Source organism: Nerophis lumbriciformis, linkage group LG27, assembly GCF_033978685.3.
Source record: "Nerophis lumbriciformis linkage group LG27, RoL_Nlum_v2.1, whole genome shotgun sequence".
Classification (NCBI taxonomy): domain Eukaryota; kingdom Metazoa; phylum Chordata; class Actinopteri; order Syngnathiformes; family Syngnathidae; genus Nerophis; species Nerophis lumbriciformis.
Genome location: NC_084574.2, coordinates 6,814,528 through 6,831,313, shown reverse-complemented (window position 1 = coordinate 6,831,313; position 16,786 = coordinate 6,814,528). Strand labels below are relative to the sequence as shown.

Genomic DNA, 16,786 nt, shown 5'->3' with positions numbered 1-16,786 from the left:
TGGCCTTCCACGTCATTTCAAATGAAAATAAATACCGTATTTACCTAACTGTGGATAGCACCGGTATTTTAGAAGAAATTAATATTTTCCATATATTAGAGAGAGGCATTTTATCCAAGAAGAGATTAAGGGCAGAGTGCTGCAGAAAAGTGGAGACTATAATACTGCAGGGCCCGGAGACGGGGTGAACTATCATTAACACCATTTTTTTTCCCAAGAAGAGATTAAGGGCAGCGAGAAAACGGAGCACTGCAGCCAAATGGAGACTGTGGACAGGGCTGCCCTCCCGTTACATAAATACAATTCTGTTAAGTCAAGTTAAGAAAAAGTGAAAGAAGGAGAAAAGACAAGGAGACATAAAGTGAAGGAAGGAGGACAAAAGACAAAGAGACGTAACAAAGTTAGGACAAAGTGAAGGAAGGAGACATAAAGTGAAGGAAGGAGGACAAAAGACAAAGAGACGTAACAAAGTTAGGAAAAAGTGAAGGAATGAGACAAAGTGAAGGAAGCAGTACAAAAGACAAAGAGACGTAACAAAGTTAGGAAAAAGTGAAGGAAGGAGACAAAGTGAAGGAAGGAGGACAAAAGACAAAGAGATGTAATAAAGTTAGGACAAAGTGAAGGAAGGAGACATAAAGTGAAGGAAGGAGGACAAAAGACAGAGAGACATAACAACGTTAGGATAAAGTGAAGGAAGGAGACATAAAGTGAAGGAAGGAGGACAAAAGACAAAGAGACGTAACAAAGTTAGGACAAAGTGAAGGAAGGAGAGATAAAGTGAAGAAAGGAGGACAAAAGACAAAGAGACGTAACAAAGTTAGGACAAAGTGAAGGAAGGAGACATAAAGTGAAGGAAGGAGGACAAAAGACAGAGATACGTAATAAAGTTGAGAAAAAGTGAAAGAAGGAGAAAAGACAAGGAGACATAAAGTGAAGGAAGGAGGACAAAAGACAGAAACGTAACAAAGTGAAGGAAGGAGACATAAAGTGAAGGAAGGAGGACAAAAGACAAAGAGACGTAACAAAGTTAGGACAAAGTGAAGGAAGGAGACAAAGTGAAGGAAGCAGTACAAAAGACAAAGAGACGTAACAAAGTTAGGAAAAAGTGAAAGAAGGAGACATAAAGTGAAGGAAGGAGGACAAAAGACAGAGACGTAATAAATTTAAGAAAAAGTGAAAGAAGGAGAAAAGACAAGGAGACAAAGTGAAGGAAGGACAAAAGACAAAGAGACGTAACAAAGTTAGGAAAAAGTGAAGGAAGGAGGACAAAAGACAAAGAGACGTAACAAAGTTAGGACAAAGTGAAGGAATGAGACAAAGTGAAGGAAGGAGGACAAAAGACAAAGAGACGTAACAAAGTTAGGACAAAGTGAAGGAAGGAGACAAAGTGAAGGAAGCAGTACAAAAGACAAAGAGATGTAATAAAGTTAGGACAAAGTGAAGGAAGGAGACATAATGTGAAGGAAGGAAGGAGGACAAAAGACAAAGAGACGTAACAAAGTTAGGACAAAGTGAAGGAATGAGACAAAGTGAAGGAAAGAGGACAAAAGACAAAGAGACGTAATAAAGTTAGGACAAAGTGAAGGAAGGAGACATAAAGTGAAGGAAGGAGGACAAAAGACAGAGAGACGTAACAACGTTAGGATGAAGTGAAGGAAGGAGACATAAAGTGAAGGAAGGAAGTCAAAAGACAAAGAGACGTAACAAAGTTAGGACAAAGTGAAGGAATGAGACAAAGTGAAGGAAGGAGGACAAAAGACAAAGAGACGTAACAAAGTTAGGACAAAGTGAAGGAAGGAGACATAAAGTGAAGGAAGGAGGACAAAAGACAAAGAGACGTAACAAAGTTAGGACAAAGTGAAGGAAGGAGACATAAAGTGAAGGAAGGAGGACAAAAGACAGAGAGACGTAATACATTTAAGAAAAAGTGAAAGAAGGAGAAAAGACAAGGAGACAAAGTGAAGGAAGGACAAAAGACAAAGAGACGTAACAAAGTTAGGAAAAAATGAAGGAAGGAGGACAAAAGACAAAGAGACGTAACAAAGTTAGGACAAAGTGAAGGAATGAGACAAAGTGAAGGAAGGAGGACAAAAGACAAAGAGACGTAACAAAGTTAGGACAAAGTGAAGGAAGGAGACAAAGTGAAGGAAGCAGTACAAAAGACAAAGAGATGTAATAAAGTTAGGACAAAGTGAAGGAAGGAGACATAAAGTGAAGGAAGGAAGGAGGACAAAAGACAAAGAGACGTAACAAAGTTAGGACAAAGTGAAGGAATGAGACAAAGTGAAGGAAGGAGGACAAAAGACAAAGAGACGTAACAAAGTTAGGACAAAGTGAAGGAAGGAGACATAAAGTGAAGGAAGGAGGACAAAAGACAAAGAGATGTAACAAAGTTAGGACAAAGTGAAGGAAGGAGACAAAGTGAAGGAAGCAGTACAAAAGACAAAGAGACGTAACAAAGTTAGGAAAAAGTGAAAGAAGGAGACATAAAGTGAAGGAAGGAGGACAAAAGACAGAGAGACGTAATAAATTTAAGAAAAAGTGAAAGAAGGAGAAAAGACAAGGAGACAAAGTGAAGGAAGGACAAAAGACAAAGAGACGTAACAAAGTTAGGAAAAAGTGAAGGAAGGAGACATAAAGTGAAGGAAGGAGGACAAAAGACAAAGAGACGTAACAAATTTAGGACAAAGTGAAGGAAGGAGGACAAAAGACAGAAAGTTGGAAGTAATAAAGAGGAAAGAAGTTGGAAGAAGTGATCAAAGTGGTTCCCGGCGGAGACGTCTGGCCTAATGAGCGACGTACAAGGAGATACGAGCGAAGACAAGGAGGAGGGCAAAGAAAGGAGCAGCGACACACACATAAGAAGACAAGGAGGAATGCAAAGAAAGGAGCAGCGACACACACACAAGAAGACAAGGAGGAGGGCAAAGAAAGGAGCAGCGACACACACACAAGAAGACAAGGAGGAGAGCAAAGAAAGGAACAGCGACACGCACACAAGAAGACAAGGAGGAGGGCAAAGAAAGGAGCAGCGACACACACACAAAAAGACAAGGAGGAGGGCAAAGAAAGGAGCAGCGACACACACACAAGAAGACAAGGAGGAGGGCAAAGACAGGAGCAGCGACACACACAAGAAGACAAGGAGGAGGGCAAAGAAAGGAGCAACGACACACACACACACACACACACACACACACACACACACACACACACACACACACACACACACACACACACACACACACACACACACACACACACACACACACACACACACACACACACACAAGAAGACAAGGAGGAGGGCAAAGAATGGAGCAACGACACACACACACACAAGAAGACAAGGAGGAGGGCAGAGAAAGGAACAGCGACACACACACAAGAAGACAAGGAGGAGGGCAAAGAAAGGAGCAGCGACACACACACACACAAGAAGACAAGGAGGAGGGCAAAGAAAGGAGCAGCGACACACACACAAGAAGACAGGCAAAGAAAGGAGCAGCGACACACACACACAAGAAGACAAGGAGGAGAGCAAAGAAAGGAGCAGCGAAACACACACAAGAAGACAAGGAGGAGGGCAAATAAATGAACAGTGACACACACAAGAAGACAAGGAGGATGGCAAAGAAAAGAGCAGCGACACACACACACAAGAAGACAAGGAGGAGGGCAAAGAAAGGAGCAGCGACACACACACAAGAAGACAAGGAGGAGAGCAAAGAAAGGAGCTGCGACACACACACAAGAAGACAAGGAGGAGGGCAAAGAAATGAGCAGCGACACACACACAAGAAGACAAGGAGGAGGGCAAAGATGGAGCCGCGACACACACACAAGAAGACAAGGAGGAGGGAAAAGAAAGGAGCTGCAACACACACACAAGAAGACAAGGAGGAGGGCAAAGAAAGGAGCAGCGACACACACACAAGAAGACAAGGAGGAGGGCAAAGAAAGGAGCTGCGACACACACACACAAGAAGACAAGGAGGAGGGCAAAGATGGAGCTGCGACACACAAGAAGACAAGGAGGAGGGCAAAGAAAGGAGCTGCGACACACACACACAAGAAGACAAGGAGGAGGGCAAAGAAAGGAGCTGCGACACACACACAAGAAGACAAGGAGGAGGGCAAAGAAAGGAGCAGCGACACACACACAAGAAGACGGGCAAAGAAAGGAGCAGCGACACACACACAAGAAGACAAGGAGGAGGGCAAAGAAAGGAGCTGCGACACACACACAAGAAGGAGGGCAAAGAAAGGAGCAGCGACACACACACAAGAAGAGGTGTGAAGCGGGACATTTAAGGTCTTCACCAGGGAGCGTCAGAAGCAAGGCCAGGTTAATTAAACCCGAGGGTGGGGGGGTGGGGGTCATTTGAATATGTCACACGCTGCAAAAACATGCCGAGTCGGCAGTGTGGAAGTGAGCTCATTTGCATGGCCACTTATTATTAATGTTTGTCATTATCCACGCTGGAGGACGGCGACAAAAAGGGAGTTAAAAAAAGAGAGCGGTATATGGGACAAATATTGACAATAGCTGGCTGCTGGGTATTAAAGCAGAGATGCAAACTATGTTAATGAATGCTAATTAACCACCAGGGCTCGTCTCTCCTGGATCTCTGCTAAATTGGTCCCCGAGATGCAGCCCGAGACAGTCCTCCAACTAATCCTTTATTAGGAAAAGATAAAGGAAAAAGGACGCCATTAGCATATAGTTGGGCGGGGAGGGAGGAAGGCAGGGATACAACATTGGAATTATTTCTTCTTTAAATTCGTCAATGGCGAGATTTTTTGGGCGCCGTTAATTATACATCACATGAAGAAGAAAACAAACACTGGCGTAGAGGTGAGGGAGGGACAGAAAGACGGCGGGTGGTCTCCTGTGTGAGGACCCCCTGCTCAAGGACAGAGGAGGCCGACCGGCGTTGAACCAGCGCACTCAAAGTGAATATTTACAATAATAATAATAATAAGGAAGATGGAACCTGCGTTCTCTTAATGATGTCAACAGCAGGCGTGGCCGCCCCCCCCCCAGTCAGCTGTCAATCAACACACTGCTGCGGTCCTCACACGTGACCTTTGACCTCAAGGAGCAAAACACAAGACAAGGTGAAATTTCTGGCAGGATGATAAACTTTTATTCAAAACAAAGATTTTTTTTACTTTGAGATGCTGTTCTGGTTCTCAATATGCAGTATAGCAAAGTTGATAATACAAAAAAATAATAATAATAAATAAAATAAAATATTCATTGATTAAACTATGTTTAGCTGTTGTATACAAAAAAATACTTAAAAAAAAAGAAACAATGAAGTTAAATAATAACAAAAAATAATTGGTAACAAACGCAAGAAAGCACTTTTTTTTGGTGATGTCGCCAGAAAAGAGTGATGACAACCATAGAGCTGGACATTTGACTTATATTCCTTCTTTGAGATGCTGTTCTGGCTACTCACTGTGTAGTATGGAACATTTGACGATAATAATAATAACAATATTAATTATTTATAACATCAAATAATATAAATGTATAATAAAATATAAAAATATTGTTTTAAAACAATAGTTTAATAGTGAAAAATGTGTCTCTTGAGTCAAAACAAAAATACAATAAATGTAACTTTTTTGTTGTTGACACCGCATAGAAGAGTGATGATAACCATAGAGCTGGTTATTTAAACGCTGTCATTATGTCAAAGTTGACAATATTAATAATACATGTTGTGTTAACAATACCACTAATATTTGTATTATTATTTTATTTTATCATTCATTAATTAAATTATGTATAGCTCTTGTGGGACAATTAAAAATGAAAAAAAGTTGTAAAACAACACAGTTTATAAATCTGCGCCTTCACAGCAAAGGCTTTTAACAGTCCTACAATGCAGGGAAAATGTCTACAAAAAATACAACTTTTTTTTGTTTAAAAAAACCCAATAAATCAAACATTTTTGAGTCTCTTTTCTTCCTGTAATGCCGCCACAGACAAACACACAAAATATGCAATATTTTCCCCCAAAGTGGAATATTTCATGTGAAGTAATTAAAAAAGTCAATAGCTCATAAAAACATTGATTTTGATTCATTTTTAAATAATGATATATATATATATATATATATATATATATATATATATATATATATATATATATATATATATATATATATATATATATATATATATTGACGGAGGCAGATAATTATATATCCATACTTGTGTGTTACTTCTTTTAAACCGTAGTCATAGTACAAAACAGCTAGTGTTCTTTATTTGTTATCTTTTGGTTGTCTGCAAATACTGTGTGCCAACTTTTGAGAATGTCAAGGGGGAGATCTTCTCTGCTTTTTCGTCTAAAACCGACTTTAGATAATAAACAAAAGGGACCTTGAGTGAGCGGGGAGGAAGGGGGAGAGGTAATAAATTATTTCTCTTATCTTTCCCTTTGCCCAGCTGTGGAGAAAGGGACAAGAGGGTGGGGGCAAGAGAGACGACATAAAAGAAGAAATTTTGCCGTATGAGAAGTTAGACCAATTTAGCTGTGCGAGTGAGCGCTTCTGTACGGGAGTTGGTCTCAAGTTTATTTCCAAAGGCTTTGGAAATAAAATGACAAAATACCTATTCTGTCTCTGGTGGTTCTTCTACTCAGCTGTACGTGTCATAAAAGAGCTTGGGAGTGACCAGCAACTTGAATTCCCTGGGAGGAACAACTGTTTCAAACGCAACAATATATATATATATATATATATATATATATATATATATATATAAATCCCACTAAAATTCTCAGGGATCCAAAAGGGCCCCACACATTAAAGTGTTACAAATAAGTCATGCATTATTATTATTTTTTTTTTTTACTTAATGCTTAAATCTCTATATCAACTTCAAGATCTACCTGTCCATTATAAGTTTTTCCAAATATTTTTAAATGTGTTTTAGTTTGCTTGTTTAATGTCCTTTATGTCATACATTTAAAAAAAAAATTTTTTATGACAATATTTTCCCCCAAACTTCAATATTTGATGTCAAGTAATTAGAGCCTTTAATAGGTCAATAATTCATAGCATTGGCTTTGATTCATTATTATTTTTGAGCAATGACAGCTTTAAAGAAACAACTTTGTGTTATTAAGAGTCAAACATGCAACTTTTATTTTACGTAACATCCCATCTGTATGCTCTTTTTATCCTTGTTTTTGGTTTTAGAATAAAAAATAAAAAATGAGCTCACTTCGGACGCCGCTGCTTATAAATGCTCAACGGAATTTCAGGTCTATGTGATGGAGTAAACCCCTAAAAGTGTACAAAACCTTGAATATTAAGACTGTGTTGGGTCACCTTAAAGTAAATAAATGGCAATAAAAGTGACAGATTAGCTTCATCACTGGGAGGAGAGGCGCCAAAAGGCTTTTCTCCGACAGACCCCGAGCGTCAACACAGATGTCGAGGGCTCATTACAAAAGCTCGGCCCGCCGTGGGTCCGAGGCGCTTCACCAAAACATTCAAGTCGGGCCGAGTTCCCACCGAGTCGGGATAAGGGTTGGGGGGTGGGGAAGGAGCATGGCAGTTTTCCCAGCCTCGGCCCGGGGAGTCAGGCTTTTTTTAGCTGACTGCTGCTGCACTGCAAAAAGTCAGTGTTCTAAAACAAGAAAAAAATTAAATAAAAATTAGTGGAATTTTATTTGAACTAAGCAAAATTATCTGCCAATAGAACAAGAAAATTCGGCTTGTCAAGACTTTCCAAAACAAGTAAAATTAGCTAACCTCAATGAACCCCAAAATACCTTAAAATAAGTATATTCTCACTAATAACAAGTGCACTTTTCTTGGGAGAAAAAAAAGAGACCTTTTTGCTCAATATGTTGAAAAATATTCTTAAAATAAGTAAATGCTAGTGCCATTATCTTGACATAATGATATGCGCTATTTTTTTTCATGCATGAAATAAGAAATTATTACTTTACAAAAGTAGTTTTATACTTGTGAGTGTTGATGACACAGCTTTGCAACACTTGATATTCTCGTTTCAAGCATGTTTTACTCAATATAGCTCATCAAATCTAATAATAGTAATATCTTACTGAGATAATACAAACCCTGTTTCCATATGAGTTGGGAAATTGTGTTAGATGTAAATATAAACGCAATTCAATGATTTGCAAATCATTTTCAACCCAGCAACATGTGACAAAGACGTTGGGAAAGGTGGCAATAAATACTGATAAAGTTGAGGAATGCTCATCAAACACTTATTTGGAACATCCCACAGGTGAACAGGCTAATTGGGAACAGGTGGGTGCCATGATTGGGTATAAAAGTAGATTCCATGAAATGCTCAGTCATTCACAAACAAGGATGGGGCGAGGGTCACCACTTTGTCAACAAATGCGTGAGCAAATTGTTGAACAGTTTAAGAAAAACCTGTCTCGACCAGCTATTGCAAGGAATTTAGGAGTTTCACCATCTACGGTCCGTAATATCATCAAAGGGTTCAGAGAATCTGGAGAAATCACTGCACGTAAGCAGCTAATCCCGTGACCTTCGATCCCTCAGGCTGTACTGCATCAACAAGCGACATCAGTGTGTAAAGGATATCACCACATAGGCTCAAGAACACTTCAGAAACCCACTGTCAGTAACTACAGTTGGTCACTACATCTGTAAGTGCAAGTTAAAACTCTCCTATGCAAGGCGAAAACCGTTTATCAACAACACCCAGAAACGCCATCGGCTTCACTGGGCCTGAGCTCATCTAAGATGGACTGATACAAAGTGGAAAAGTGTTCTGTGGTCTGACGAGTCCACATTTCAAATTGTTTTTGGAAACTGTGGACGTCGTGTCCTCCGGACCAAAGAGAAAAAGAACCATCCGGATTGTTATAGGCGCAAAGTGTAAAAGCCAGCATGTGTGATGGTATGGGGGTGTATTAGTGCCCAAGACATGGGTAACTTACACATCTGTGAAGGCACCATTAATGCTGAAAGGTACATACAGGTTTTGGAGCAACATATGTTGCCATCCAAGCAACGTTACCATGGACGCCCCTGCTTATTTCAGCAAGACAATGCCAAGCCACGTGCTACATCAACGTGGCTTCATAGTAAAAGAGTGCGGGTACTAGACTGGCCTGCCTGTAGTCCAGACCTGTCTCCCATTTAAAATGTGTGGCGCATTATGAAGCCTAAAATAGCACAACGGAGACCCCCGGACTGTTGAACAACTTAAGCTTAAGAATGGGAAAGAATTCCACCTGAGAAGCTTCAAAAATGTGTCTCCTCAGTTCCCAAACGTTTACTGAGTGTTGTAAAAAGGAAAGGCCATGTAACACAGTGGTGAACATGCCCTTTCCCAACTACTTTGGCACGTGTTGCAGCCATGAAATTCTAAGTTAATTATTATTTGCAAAAAAGAAAATAAAGTTTATGAGTTTGAACATCAAATATGTTGTCTTTGTAGTGCATTCAACTGAATATGGGTTGAAAATGATTTGCAAATCATTGTATTCCGTTTATATTTACATCGAACACAATTTCCCAACTCATATGGAAACAGGGTTTGTAATTTAGGACCAAAACACTTAAAACAAGTAAAACACTCTAACATCAAATCTGCTTAGTGAGAAGAATTATCTTATCAGACAGAAAATAAGCAAATATCAGCCTTATTTGAGATATTTCATCTTACTTAGATTTCAGTTTTTGCAGTGTGCCAGCATGGCCAGCTCTTCTGTCAGCACCTTCCTCTCCTTCATCTTCACACGCAAAGCCTCCATGAGCTGGCCGGCAGAGGGGACCTGCAGGGAGGAGGTGGTGAGGGGACGAGTGTAAGGGTGACGGTACAAAAAAAGGGGTGAGAGAAGAGAGGAAAACAAGGTTAATGCCACAGTAAATGTAACCGGGTTAAAAACTTTGGCTTTTAGCTCGGTAGGTAGCACGCTTGTCTCTCAACCCAGGTTCGAGAAAAACAGGGACTGGACTCTCTTCTGCTCACACTCTTTAGCAGGTCTACCTGCTGAAGAGTGAGGAAGAGTGGTGTCCTGATACGTTTGCATTACTGAGTGATGGCGGTTCGCTTCTTTTTACACTTGCATGGCGGTTATGAATGTTAAAGTGGTGTGTAAAACATTGCCGACAAGGTAAGAACATTTTGGGATGGCCACAGTTTGACCCTGGAACAGATTATGTATACTTACATGATCTTTTATAGGAAACATAAAAAGGAGGGGGGAAGAAGTGGATTTTTTTCAGCATTGAATACAAAATAAAGAAGATAAATTAAGTTAAAGTACCAATGATTGTCACATTGTGATGATAACCATAGAAGGTGTGCTTAAACCAACTATAGTACGTCAAGGACTACAATACACAGTACTACCGTATTTTCCGCACTATAAGGCGCACCTAAAAACCACAGATTTTCTCAAAAGCTGACAGTGCGCCTTATAACCCGGTGCGCTTTATATATGGATAAATATTAAGATTCATTTTCATAAAGTTTCGGTCTCGTAACTACGGTAAACAGCCGCCATCTTTTTTCCCGGTAGAACAGGAAGCGCTTCTTCTTCTACGCAAGCAACCGCCAAGGTAAGCACCCGCCCCCATAGAACAGGAAGCGCTTCTTCTTCTACTGTAAGCAACCACCCGCCCGCGTAGAAGAAGAAAAAGCGCGCGGATATTACCGTACGTTTCATTTCCTTTGTGTGTTTACATCTGTAAAGACCACAAAATGGCTCCTACTAAACGACAGGGATCCGGTTCATGAAAAGACGCAATCTCTCCATCCGCACACGGATTACTATTTCACAGCAACTGATATTCCTGTGAACCGCACTGTGGATACAACGGGAGCACGTACGGTGAATATTCGCACCACAGGGAATGAGAAGTCATCCTTCACTGTGGTTCTAGCTTGCCATGCTAATGGCCAGAAACTTCCACCCATGGTGATATTCAAAAGGAAGACCTTGCCAAAAGAGACCTTTCCAGCCGGCGTCATCATAAAAGCTAACTCGAAGGGATGGATGAAGAAAAGATGAGCGAGTGGTTAAGGTAAGTTTAAGTTTACGCGAAGAGGCCGGGTGGCTTTTTTCACGCAGCTTCGTCCATGTTGATATACGATTCCATGCGCGCCCACATCACGCTGGTTCTAATATATTATTAAAGTTTGACTGACCTATTTGACTGTTTTTTTGACATTCCTTTAGCGCAGTTAGATGCGGCTTACAACACGGGGCGGCTTATAGGTGGACAAAGTTTTGAAATATGCCGTTCATTGAAGGCGCGGCTTATAACCCAGGGCGCCTTATGGTGCGGAAAATACGGTAATTATGACTGGAATTTAGTTGTCTGTACATCATAAAGATAACTTGACGGCTGACATGAGATCTGAAACCGACTGATCACCAAAAAGGATGCGGGTGAGACGCAGACGTGCAAAGACGGCCTCGCCGCAGCCTCCTGCTTCATTAAAGGCAACAGCGGTGAGTCGGGTACATCAAACGCAGCACGCGGTCCTCGGAGAGACCCGTAGCGGCGAAATACTGCCGAGACTTTAGCCGCACCCTCGGGACGTGTCCGCTCTGGAGGTGCGGCAAAGACACGCCCACGCCAGGGTGCGCTCTTTCCTCAGCTAATTGCACTTGGAGCCACTGACACATAGAGAGAGAGGCCAGTTCAAACTACATGACTCGGCGCCACCTGTTGGTTGGCTTGTATAAATCTCTAGAGCAGGGCTGTCAACATTGAATGTGAGTGTTGTCTGTCTATCTATGTTGGCCCTGTGATGAGGTGGCGACTTGTCCAGGGTGTAGGAAGCTGAGATAGGCACCTTGCACCTCCTGGTACCCTAGCACCTCCAAAACCCTCAAATCTAGACTCCCAACATCCCAGAACAAGATATTCAGGTTACTTCTAGACCTCCACCCCAGATCACACCTCACTCCAACCCACTTCTCCAAAGTGGGCTGGCTCAGGGTGGAGGACAGAGTAACACAACTTGCACTGAGCCTGGTCTATAAAATCCGCTACACCCATACTTGCCAACCCTCCCGGATTTTCCGGGAGACTCCCGAAATTCAGCGCCTCTCCCGAAAACCTCCCGGGAAAAATTTTCTCCCGAAAAACTCCCGAAATTCAGGCGGACCTGAGTGACGTGTTGACAACACACAACAACAGTGTCTACCGTAAAGCAGTTCGTCTGCCGTAAACAGCAATGTTGTGACACTTTTAAACAGGACAATACTGCCATCTACTGTACATGCATAGGTGACCCACCCAAAATGTGTCACATTTTTGTGTTGATTTATTTATTTTATTTTGTGGTTTGAATTCGTTTTTGGAGCTGTCATTACACATTTATCAGTATTCACATTGGTCAGTAGGGGGCAGTAGGGCGTTTCTTCCCAATTGAATGCTATCGCCTGCAGACCGGAAGTGTCTTGTCATTCTGATGAGCGCGACCAGTCTGTGAACAATTGAAATGTCCTGTGTGCTTTTTCCTCCTGTATAACAGGTTAGTTTTGGTGAATCAACTCACTGAATAATATCCATGTGATCTTTATAAGTTTAAGTACACATTCTGATGGTGGAGCCTAACTCTAAAGTGTTTGTGAGTTGTAGTTTGTAAATGAACACTGAAATTCAAGTATTTATTTTATATATATATATATATATATATATATATATATATATATATATATATATATATATATATGTCTTAATAAGGTTATCCAAAAAATAGTGCTCGATACCGTAGTAGAGCGCAATATATGTATGTGTGGGAAAAAGCACTAGACTTCGCCTCAGACTACGACTCAATCACAGGCAACGAAAGAAACATCATCATCCACGCAAAAAACTCCATTCTCATCCACAACAGTACACCATGGCAAAAAAAGAATGCAACATTTGACGTCACTATGGGAAGTTTTGACGGAGCAGAAACGTGTGAACTCGTTGGGAGTTTCCTCCTCTCCCAGCTCGCTAGCCTCAATCTGAACCTTGGTATTTACCGTGATGACGGACTGGCAGTGTGTCGCGCTTCGCCAAGGAGCAGCGAGAATACCAAGAAGCGCATATGCCAAATTTTCAAAGAGAACGGCCTACGGATCACGATTGAAGCCAACAAGCAAACCGTCAACTGCCTTGACGTCACTTTCAACCTGAGAAATAACAGCTACCAACCATTCACGAAACCCAACACAACACTCCAATACGTGCACCATGACAGCAACCACCCACCCACCACCACGAAAAGAATACCTACCGGAATTAATAAAAGGCTATCGATGCTGTCATCTAGCAAAGCTGAATTTGACCAAGCAACCCCCCCGTACCAAAAAGCCCTTGATGAAAGCGGATACAATTTCACCCTCACCTATGAACCCACGCCAGGAAACCAGCCAAAAAAGAACAGAAAACGAAACGACATCATCTGGTAAAACCCCCCATACAGCAAAAACGTCTCAACTAACATTGGACACAAATTCCTCAATCTGATTGACAAACACTTTCCCAAAGACAACACCCTAAGAAAAGTATTCAACAAGAACAACATTAAACTGAGCTACAGCTGCATGAACAATATACGACAAATCATCTCAAACCACAACAAAACAATTGCAAATGAGCCGTCGGCCCCCGGACAGAGCGACTCCAAAACCAACAAAGGCTGTAACTGTCGAAAGAAACCTGATTGCCCTCTCAACGGGGGGTGCTTACAAACATCAGTGGTCTACCAATCTAAGGTAATACGCAAGGACATTAACACATCCGACACATATGTAGGATTAACCGAGGGAGAATTCAAAACCAGATGGAACAATCACAAGGCTTCTTTCAGGAACCAAAACCTGCGGAATACCACAGAACTCAGCAAACACATTTGGGACCTCAAAGACAATAATGTTGAATATTCAATAACATGGCAAATTCTTGCATCCAGCACACCTTACAATAGTGGTAATAAAAGATGCAACCTATGCTTGAAAGAGAAACTGTTTATTATTTACCGTCCAGACCTGTCATCCCTCAACAAGCGCAGCGAAATTGTAACAGCATGCCGCCATAGACGGAAACACCTCCTAGGTAACACATGAGCCAATCACCACGCCCCTACGCCAGCCTGTACCCACCCACTCTGTGCCCTATATAAACCATGGTATGCGAATGCTCCCATTAAAATCTCCTGATGATTGAGGGTACCCCCCCTCATGAAACAGGCCTGTAGAGATGAAATAGTCTTGTGATTTTTTTCCCCACACATACATACATATATATATATATATATATATATATATATATATATATATATATATATATATATATATATATATATATAGCTAGAATTCACTGAAAGTCAAGTATTTCTTATATATATATATATCTTAGCCCCGCCCCCAACCATATATATATATATATATATATATATATATATATATAGCTAGAATTCACTGAAAGTCAAGTATTTCTTATATATATATATACATATATATATGAAATACTTGACTTGGTGAATTCTAGCTGTAAATATACTCCTCCCCTCTTAACCACGCCCCCCCCCCCCCCCCCCCCCCCCCCCCCCCACACACACACACACCTCCCGAAATCGGAGGTCTCAAGGTTGGCAAGTATGACTTAAACAAGTTCAAAAACTTATTCGGTTGTTACCATTTCGTGGTCAATTGTACGGAATATGTACTTCACTGTGTAAACTGTACTGTTTCATATAATGTATTCTCTTCCTTTGCAATCTGCTAGTAAAAGTTTCAATCGATCAATCAAAAAACCTGCAAATCAGATGGAAAATTAGAGGGAACATTGTTTTTATAATCGATTAGTTGTTGCAGCCCTAATTTGGACCATGAATTGATTAACGTGGACCCCGACTTAAACAAGTTGAAAAACTTATTGGGGTGTTACCATTTAGTGGTCAATTGTACGGAATATGTACTGTACTGTGCAATCTAGTGGAGGAGTTCAAGTACCTCGGAGTCTTGTTCACGAGTGAGGGAAGAGTGGATGGTGAGATCGACAGGCGGATCGGTGCGGCATCTTCAGTAATGCGGACGCTGTATCGATCCGTTGTGGTGAAGAAGGAGCTGAGCCGGAAGGCAAAGCTCTCAATTTACCGGTCGATCTACGTTCCCATCCTCACCTATGGTCATGAGCTTTGGGTTATGACCGAAAGGACAAGATCACGGGTACAAGCGGCCGAAATGAGTTTCCTCCGCCGGGTGGCGGGGCTCTCCCTTAGAGATAGGGTGAGAAGCTCTGTCATCCGGGGGGAGCTCAAAGTAAAGCCGCTGCTCCTCCACATCGAGAGGAGCCAGATGAGGTGGTTCGGGCATCTGGTCAGGATGCGACCCGATCGCCTCCCTCGGGAGGTGTTTAGGGCACGTCCGACCGGTAGGAGGCCACGGGGAAGACCCAGGACACGTTGGGAAGACTATGTCTCCCGGCTGGCCTGGGAACGCCTCGGGATCCCCCGGGAGGAGCTGGACGAAGTGGCTGGGGAGAGGGAAGTCTGGGCTTCCCTGCTTAGGCTGCTGCCCCCGCGACCCGACCTCGGATAAGCGGAAGAAGATGGATGGATGGGATGGATCAATCAATCAAAAACCCCACGCGACCCCGAAAGGGACAAGCGGTAGAAAATGGATGGATGGACGGTGGATACCTTTGTGGTTTGAGTTCACATTTTCGGGACTTATGCAGATCCCAACACGTACTAATAGGTAAGAAACGTTGGTTTCGCATAATAGGCAAATTGTCTGGGAGAAATCTGGGAGATCAGGGTAAGTTTTCACTGTGAATATATGCAATGAAATGTCTTGAAATATACGGAGGATATGTTGCTCCCTGACCGCGATGCAACCGGCGGACCAACATGGGACAAGCAGGACTTTCCTTCGCACTTGATACCCTGCAGGCTGGTTGGAGGTGAGCGCTGATGCAGCTGCTCTCCTGGACTCCCCTGGGCTGCTCAAGGCAAAGGTCTTAGGAGTCGGGCGCTAATGTTATGCTACAGTTGATTTAGCCGGCCCCGCCCCCTCACCCTTGTCCCCTTTGGCGAGAGCGAGCAGGCAAGAGCGCGCTAAAGCAAGCCCGACAAGCTCTGCTTCGCCAAGAAGGTCCTGTCCCCCTCGGCGAGAGTGGAATTGCTACAGCAGCATTAAGCCGTGCTAACTCACGGCCATTACTATTCAACAGGCCCCGCAGAGCACACCTTTTTGTCTGGCTGTGATTTCATGAACATGTTTTAGAAGCCAACTGACATGTAAAGCCACTGACACTGACAAGTGTGTGTGTGTGTGTGTGTGTGTGAGGACAAGGACAGCGGCTGCAAGCAAAAGGTGTTTTCATGAGCCAATTAAATGACATTGCTATTCCATAGCCCCGGGCGCACCTCAAGGCGAGGAGCAGCTCAAAGTTGCGGCACTCCAGTGGCCATTGTTTGCTAGTGGCGTAACACACTTTTTTTTTTATTTGACTTCCCCCCCCCCTTACTACCAGACAGATCGATCATTCGGGGCTGGTCCGTCTTCTCCCTCGGAACAGGTTAGCACAATTATTTTCAAGGGCTCAATTTGGGAGCAGCAGCAACCGAGACACGCTGCAGAAGATCTAAAAGTAAGGATAAGCGAGGAAAAATAATATCGTAAAGATCGCAGATAAAACGTTGTCTACATTTCGAATGATTTTCTTCACTCAATAAATAAACAGTGAATTAGTAGAAGTGGGAAGTTGGCACCAGAGGTGGGTAGAGTAGCCAGAA

At 42.2% G+C, this 16,786-nt stretch overlaps 1 protein-coding gene across 3 annotated transcripts in view; it reads right to left on the bottom strand.

Moving 5' to 3' along the window:
• Window positions 1-6,798: 6,798 nt before the first annotated feature.
• Window positions 6,799-16,786, bottom strand: part of cntln (centlein, centrosomal protein) — a 432,451-nt gene continuing 422,463 nt past the window's right edge. For all 3 annotated transcript variants that reach the window (XM_061922942.1, XM_061922945.1, XM_061922943.1), the window contains 2 exons: window positions 9,701-9,809; window positions 6,799-7,654 (listed from right to left, as the gene is read on the bottom strand). In XM_061922942.1, the coding sequence (XP_061778926.1) occupies window positions 9,708-9,809 (102 nt within the window). In that variant the 3' untranslated portion in view covers window positions 6,799-7,654; window positions 9,701-9,707. The remainder of the gene's footprint in view (window positions 7,655-9,700; window positions 9,810-16,786) is intronic.